The 7,705-nt window shown below is 60.3% G+C and overlaps 1 protein-coding gene across 1 annotated transcript; it reads left to right on the top strand.

Annotated features, from left to right (window-relative positions):
- Positions 1-6,033: 6,033 nt before the first annotated feature.
- Positions 6,034-7,380, top strand: POU3F2 (POU class 3 homeobox 2). Its single transcript, XM_034060987.1, has one exon. It carries the CDS (start codon positions 6,034-6,036, stop codon positions 7,345-7,347), a length of 1,314 nt encoding a protein of 437 aa, XP_033916878.1. The 3' UTR covers positions 7,348-7,380.
- The last annotated feature ends 325 nt before the right edge of the window (positions 7,381-7,705 follow it).

Below are 7,705 nucleotides of genomic sequence, written 5' to 3' on the forward strand. Positions count from 1 at the left end.
CGGCGGAGGATGTGCGGGGCTGTGCAAGACGATGCGCATAGCAGCTCCTCTCCTCTCCGCGGGGCCGGGGGGCTGTAGCCTGGGCCGCCGAGCCTGCTGAGGCCCCTCGCCCCGCCGGGAGCCCTGGCCGGCCCGGGCCGCGCTCTTATTTTGGTTGGGAGCTGGCAGCGCTGCCGGCTGGAGCCGGGAGAGCGGAGGGAGGCGAACTGTGGTCCTCTGTTTGGTTTAGGGTTGGGTGTTTTTTTCTTTTCCTTTCCCTCCTCTCTCTCTCCCCTTCCCTCCTCACTATAGCAACCAACGCCAGCCTGACAAAAATGCACCCTCTGTGTGGACAATGGCCCAGCCTTCCTGCTCGCCTCGCTCCTCTTCTTCCTCGACCAGCAAAAGAAAGTTTCCAGCTCCCTCCCTTCTCCCCTCTCCCACTCCGGGGCAGGCTCTTGCGTAAATCCTTGTTCGGAGCGGCCGGGCCACGCTCAGGCCCCCCGGGACCGGGCCGTGGTCCCCCTGCCGTGGGGGAAGAAGGAGATACACAGGTCACCCCCAACCGGGGACCCCGCTTCTGCCAGCGGGGCCGGAGATTCCTGCCCTGCCTGGGGGGGTGGAGGGTGTGTGTGCGAGGGTTTGGAGGAGGTGATGCGGAGGGGTGATGCCGGGGGCTGCCCCCTGTCCGTGTTAGGGGCCGACCGGGCCCCCCCCGCAGCCCCGGCGCTGCTCAGCACCCCGCAGGGTCCCGACGCCCAAGCTCGCCTCTTCGACGGCGAGAACCAGCACCTCAGGCCTGGCACGACCTCTGCCTTTCACCGGGGGCGGCAGAGCAGGGCAGTGGCGGCCGAAAGGGAAGGCGCTTTGGAAGGGCAGGGGGAGCTGCGCCCAGAAGTTCCCCAAAAGCTGGAAGCGGGGAGGGAGACTCATGTCCCCCGGTGAAGCAGGGACAGGATTTATCCGAGCTCTTCCCAGGGTGCCTGCTTGTCTCCGTCAGGCGTGATCACTGAACGAAAGAGACAAAAAGGGAACTGTTAGATTTGTCAGAGAAAGCTGTGGGCACTTTTCTCTCCCTCTTTTTTTTTTCAATTTATTTCGCTTTATTTTTTTTTGTTTTGTTTTTTTTTTTTTTTACTCCTTCTGTTGTTATATTCCGTCCCGTATTCCTCTGGACAGTGCAGGCTTTGGGAAGTCCCGACTGAAACCTCTTTCACGCGCCAGAGAGGCCGGATCGCCTCCCCTCTCCCCTCTCCGACAGCTTCACCTGCTTTCCCCGCCAGCAGAAACGCCCTCCCGCTCCGTGGCGGGGCGGTCATTCCCAGCCCGGCTTCCCAGCACTAAATTCCAAACTCCGCAGCACCAATCGCATCTGGGTCTGTCTGCGAGAATTCAATAAACAAGCTGCATTAACTCCAACCAGAATTTATCTCGTAGACTGATGGAATTTGTCCCTTTTTTTCCCTTTTTCTCCCTCCTGCTTCTTCTGCTTCTTTCCCACCCACCCCCCCCTCCCTCCCCCCCCAAGGCCTCATATTCACTACTCAAAATTTAGCAGCCTGCCTTTGATAAATTACTCAAAGTAATCCCTGCAACAGCTAAGTCTGACTGGTTGACGTTGTGTTAGAAGTCTTCATAGCGGTATCTGTCTATAAAATATTCACTTGCGGACTACAAAGGGTGGATCATTTTTAATGACAAGATTCAGAACTGGAGGATGAAGGGAAAAGATTAATATCCGTGAATTCAAATAATTTAATTTCAAATACTGAACTTAGAACATTATATCCGACTAGTTTAAACAGTGAAGCAGATAAAATAGCAGAGCCTCAGATGAATGAAGTGGCCGGAAGAATAGAGTTGTGGGGAATGTTGGAAATGAACATTAATGCAAACTTTACCAGAACTTTTTTCGCTCATTTTTTAATTTTACCTCTTTCTATCTTCTGGGATAATCAGTATTCTAGCAGGGCAAAAATGTATATGGTATTACACGTGTGCATATGTATATCTATATGTGCAGGGGGAGAGAATTTCTTTCCTCTAGAGATAGGTGGAGAAATCTATTTATATGGCAGATTTTAATTTCAATGGGTAATGTGAGCTTGTGCAATCAAAGTTATCAATTTCTGTCCTTTTTGTTTAGATTTCTTAGTTAAATGTGTTTGTTATATCTACCCCGAGGAGAAGCAACTTGAAAGTGTAGCTTTTGAGTCATCTTATAAATACATCCCTGAGGCTGCGGTTCTTGCAGCTTTAAGCAGTTTTCATTAAAGCAGCCAGCTGCCTCTTTGTGTAGATTGGATTTTTTTTAAGCAATCACTTGTGAAGCCCCGGCCTCAGTTTTGTCTCTCCGCAGGCCCTTAAAGTTGAAGTTTCATTCATGCCTTGGGTCTCTCCACCGAATCAGACTCCTTGGAGCAACACTGGAAAGAGCCACACGAAAGCTCAGGCTTGAATACCTCGTAGAGAAAGGTTAAAAGGGAAGCAGAGATCAAAACAATCCCATCTCACAAAAGGTGCATTAAATGCGCCCCAGCAATAAGCACAAATCTTCCAAGCTGGCCTTTAAAGGGAGCACCGGGAGCCTCACGTTTATTGCACCCAGCAATTCTCCGAGCGACTCGCCGTGTCTTTGCACTCCTGGCGCATTTCCTCCTAAAACAACATCTAATGGGAAGATAATAGAGACGCAGAAAGGAGGCGCGGGGATCCCCTCCCCCCCCCCCCCTCCCCTTTCCTTTCAGCTGCCTGAATATATCTCAAGGCTTGGAGACCAGAGTTTCAAATAAGCTTTTCACCTCTAACAGAGCAGGCAGATGCAATGTATGCTGTGTATGCTGTCCACACTAGGAACGCAGCACCCGGAGCGCTGTCCCAGCCCCCGGAGCCGGGATGCTGCTGAGCGGTGCCCGGGAGCTGAGGCTAGCTGGGAAAGAGCCGTGCTCCTGTCTTGCTACTGGAAATGCAGCTCTCTCTCCGGCACGCAGGGAGTGGAAGCACCAGGGAGCCCCGCACCTCGCACGCCGGAGCCCGCTGCAGGAGCCCGAGGAGGGTGGCGGGCTAGGGACCCCCGGGAGATGAGGCGGGTGGCCGGGCGTGGGGTGCCGGGGTGTCCCGGGGCCCGCCAGTGTCCCTCTGCATGCACCTGATGTGTATGCAGCACCTCGCCTCCCAGCCAGGAGAGAGCTCCAGTGAAGTGGCGCTCTATGTATTTTATAGCGAATATTCTCGAGTAGCTGCACTGCAATGAAGGAGATATCAAGGAGGCCTGTCAGTTCAAAGCTTTTGGGGTTGTTTGAAAATCTTCTTCACGTCAAAGTAAGCAGCCCTAGTATTTGAACAGCTGCTTTGAACAGTGAAAAGGGCTGAGCTGAATCAAAACACTGCAGTGTCTGCCCAAGACACCGCATCACCTTCAACCTGCTTTTATGCGAGCAGAGAAAAGGAAAGAAAGGCTGGTGAGACCTCTAATCCCGCGGGGTCAGCTCCGCCAGAAAGGGGCCGCATGACTGTCTCTTTCACATCTCCAGCGCCCCGGACCCGACAGGCCGCCGGAGCCCGCGGCGGGCATCAGCGGTCGGGCGCTAGCTCCCCGGCTCTCCCCTCCCCGGGGGGAGACGGGCGCGAAGGATGCTTAAGGAGCGGTATTAATGACAGGGCTAACAATGACAGGGAGGACGAGGAGGTGGAGTCTGCGGCGTCTCTGAATGCACCGGCCGCGCTCCTCGCTGCTCCCAGCTGCGACTCCATGGGCGTGCGTTCCGCCGAGGAGGGAGCAGGAGGGATGGCGAGGGGCTTTGCTGCCGGGCTCAGGTTTTGTCCGCCTCCTAATGCCGTGCTGCTACTTCGGTAACTGTCTGGTTACCGTTAGCCTCTGAGCTCCGCCGCTGGGCAAAAAGGGGCACGCAGGACGGTGATCGCAGGCATCACCTGCCAGGCGCCCGGCCCGGACGGAGGGCCGGGGGGGTTACACGACCGGAGCAGGGCTGGAGGGGTTCTCCCCCAAAAGCAAAGTGATGGCTGGACCTCGCTGACCCCCGCGTCCCGTTTCCTCGCCGGGGAGAGAGGTGCTGCAGGCACCCCTCGGGCACCGGCTCCCCGTGGGGCGCACACATGCCGTGGGGCCGGGCCACAAGGCAGTTTCCTTGGGCAGTCACCGCGGCTGATGGCCGCACCCTGGAGGCACCCGCGTGAAAAACTAGCCCTGGAAATGACCTGTGGCGTGGCCCCGCGTGTCGCGTCCACGCACCAACTTTTGGAAGCGGCGGTGGAGGCGGGCTGGAAGGAAAGCCGCCCCGGGAGCAGGGCGGGAGGGCTGGCCCTGGAGCGGGGCGGCTCTCCCAAGACGGTCCCCACGATGCTTTGGAGGAAGCCTGCTGCGGACTTGCGCGGTTGTTTTGTTTCAGCTCACTGGTCTACACCTAATTGGGAGGAAGGAGACGGGAAAATGAGCATCAAATTATAAAATTCCTGGGTGCCCAGTTGTTTCCACACGGGAAACAAAAGACAGAGCTTCACTTCAGAGGCACTGACTTCCCTCCTCTCCACACTGGCAGAACAGGCAGTATTGTTCTTCCCTTCGCTTGCACCTCAAGAAAGGGAGAAAAAAGCCCTTAAGAAGAATCTCCACTCTTTCATGGACAAAGTTTGTGTCAGTATCCCCCCTCCTCCTCCTCCTCCTTCTCCTTCCCCACCCCCCGGCAGAAGGAGCTCTTGATACGTCGCTAAACTAACGAAACGAGGTAACTCCTGCTGCGCCCCTTGTCTCAGGGCACTGGATATCCTGTTTATGCCGCTGCTGCTGTGTATATGTTTATGTGCGGAAGCCCATCCCCCCGCTCCTCCATACCCCCACGCAGAGGAATATTTCCAGGCAAGGAGCCTTTCCAGCGCTCACGCTAAATACGATGATTTATAAACAACTCGCAGAAGAAAGCTGTTTCTTGTTAGCAGTAATAAATTCCCCGGTCCGCCCTATTGTATTATCTCGATGAGGATAGCGGGGGCCTGCGGCGCGCACCTACCCCCGTGAGCGGGTTATTACGAGACAAAGCTATGGCTTCCAGATCAGAAATGGGCACCCAACTCTTTCCAGGGAGGCCAGCCGGGTGCTGCTCACTCCTAGGAAATCCGGATCCAGTTCCAGGGTCTCCTTCCTTCCTGTCCGGGCCGCAACTTCTCTTTTTAATATTTTTTCCCCCCTATCCCTCTTTTTTTCCCTATTTTCTTTTTCTTTCTCTCTCCATTCTCCCCCTTTCTTCTCTCCCACATCCCTCCTCCAAATTCTTCCGTACCGATGCAGATCCGCCTGCCCGGACCCCCGGCAGGCACCCGATACCGCTGGCACGGGACAAGCGGAACAATGTCGCTCCGGTGGTGCGGAGGTGTGAAGCCCCGACACCCCCGGCAAAGCGGTGCGCTCTGGGGAGCACGGCTCTCCCCGGACCCGGCGGGCAGGGAGGGGGCCTCCCTCTCCTCGCCCCGGGGACGCGGCGCTCCGCGGCCCGGCCGGCGGGGCTGGCTGCGTGCGCTCGGCCGGGAAGAGAAAGTTGGGGCTGTCGGGCCGAGGTCCGCGGAGGGACCCGCGGCCGGGAGCGCGCAACAGGAGCCGGCGGTCGGACCGGCGGTAGCAGCCTCACGCCAGCGGAGAGGAGCGGCGCTGGCCCGGCGGGGCGGGCCGAGGCGGGGCCGGCGGCAGAGGCTCCCCAACCCCCTCCGAGCCTCCCTCCCGGTAACCGCCCCGCGCCCGGTTCCCCCTCGGAGTTGTGTTCCAGAGGGCGGGGAAGGGGCGGGGCCGTGGGCGGGGCTTCGCCGCCGGGTCTCGCCAATGGCTGCGGGCGGCGGCGGCGGTCGCCGAGAGCGGCCGCGTCCGTCAGGGCGCGCTGAGCCAATGGCGTGCGGCGGCGGGGCGGGGCGGCCGCGCGTGCCTTCGCAGTGGGCCCCGCCGCGCGGGCCGGGGGGGCGCGGGCGCCGCGCGGCGCCCGAGGCGAAAAAGTAGCTGTCAAATGCGCGGCGCCTTTAACCGGCGCGATCAGTGCGGCTCGGCGAGTCATGGCGACCGCAGCCTCCAACCACTACAGCCTGCTCGCCTCCGGCTCCCCCATGGTGCACGCCGAGCCGCCCGGCGGCATGCAGCCCGGCGGCGGCTACCGCGACGCCGGCGCCCTGGTGCAGGCGGACTACGCGCTGCAGAGCAACGGGCACCCGCTGAGCCACGCTCACCAGTGGATCGCGGCGCTGTCCCACGGCGGCCCCGGCGGCGGCGGCGGCGGCGGTGGCGGCGGCGGCGGGGGAGGCGGCGGCGGCGGCGAGGCGCCCTGGTCGGCGGGCGCGCTGGGCCAGCCCGACATCAAGCCGGCGGTGGTGCAGGCGGGCGGGCGCGGCGACGAGCTGCCGCCGCCGCAGCACCCGCCGCCGGGGCGGGCGCCGCACCTGGTGCACCACGGAGGCGGCGGCGGGCACCACGCGGCGGCGGCGGCAGCGGCAGCGGCGGCGTGGCGGGCGGGCGGCGCGGCGCACCTGCCGCCCGGCATGGCCGCGGCCAACGGCGCGCAGGCGGGGCTGCTGTACTCGCAGCCGCCCGGCTTCACCGTGAACGGCATGCTGGGCGCCGCGCAGCCGGCGCTGCACCACCACGGCCTGCGCGATGCCCACGAGGAGCCGCCGCCGGGGCCGCCCGGGCCGCCGCACCACGGCCCCGAGCACCCGCCGCCGCCCCACGGCCCCCACCCCGGGGCGGCCGGCCCCGCGTCCGCCTCCGCTGCCGCCTCCGCCGCGCAGCCCGGGCCACCGCCGCACCACGACCCGCACTCGGACGAGGACACGCCGACCTCGGACGACCTGGAGCAGTTCGCCAAGCAGTTCAAGCAGCGGCGCATCAAACTGGGATTTACCCAAGCGGACGTGGGGCTGGCGCTGGGCACCCTCTACGGCAACGTCTTCTCGCAGACCACCATCTGCCGCTTCGAGGCCCTGCAGCTCAGCTTCAAGAACATGTGCAAGCTGAAGCCTTTGTTGAACAAGTGGTTGGAGGAGGCGGACTCCTCCTCGGGCAGCCCCACCAGCATAGACAAGATCGCGGCTCAGGGCCGCAAGCGGAAAAAGCGCACCTCCATCGAGGTGAGCGTCAAGGGCGCGCTGGAGAGCCACTTCCTCAAGTGCCCCAAGCCCTCCGCCCAGGAGATCACCTCGCTCGCGGACAGCCTACAGCTGGAGAAGGAGGTGGTGAGAGTGTGGTTTTGTAACAGGAGACAGAAAGAGAAGCGCATGACTCCCCCGGGAGGGACGCTGCCGGGAGCCGAGGACGTGTACGGGGCCAGCAGGGACACGCCGCCGCACCACGGGGTGCAGACCCCCGTGCAGTGAACTCGCGGCGGGGGCGCCCGGCCCCTCCTCCTCCTTCTCCTCCTTTTCCTCCTCCTCCTCTCCTCCTCCTTCCCCCAACTTTTGATTGTCCTCCTTTTTTCTTTTTTTGTTTTTCTTTTTTGTTGTTGTTGTTGTTTTCATTTTCTCCTATCTTTAACAAAAAAGACAAAAAACAAAAAAACAAAAACAAAACAAAAAACCTAACAAAAACGCGGGAAAAAAAAAAGAAAAAAAAAAGGAAAAACAAAACAAAAAGCGAGCGAGAGGGCGAGCGCGAATCACAGCAGACAGACAGACAAAGCACCTGCACCGGACTATCCCTTAGACGGTAGCGGGTGCGATGCTGGATTTTGACCTT

The sequence above is a fragment of the Melopsittacus undulatus genome, chromosome 3, assembly GCF_012275295.1.
Source record: "Melopsittacus undulatus isolate bMelUnd1 chromosome 3, bMelUnd1.mat.Z, whole genome shotgun sequence".
NCBI lineage: Eukaryota > Metazoa > Chordata > Aves > Psittaciformes > Psittaculidae > Melopsittacus > Melopsittacus undulatus.

What these genes read in the sequence shown, in the direction of transcription:
- POU3F2 (XM_034060987.1), top strand. Translation starts at nt 6,034, where the DNA reads ATGGCGACCGCAGCCTCCAACCACTACAGCCTGCTCGCCTCCGGCTCC.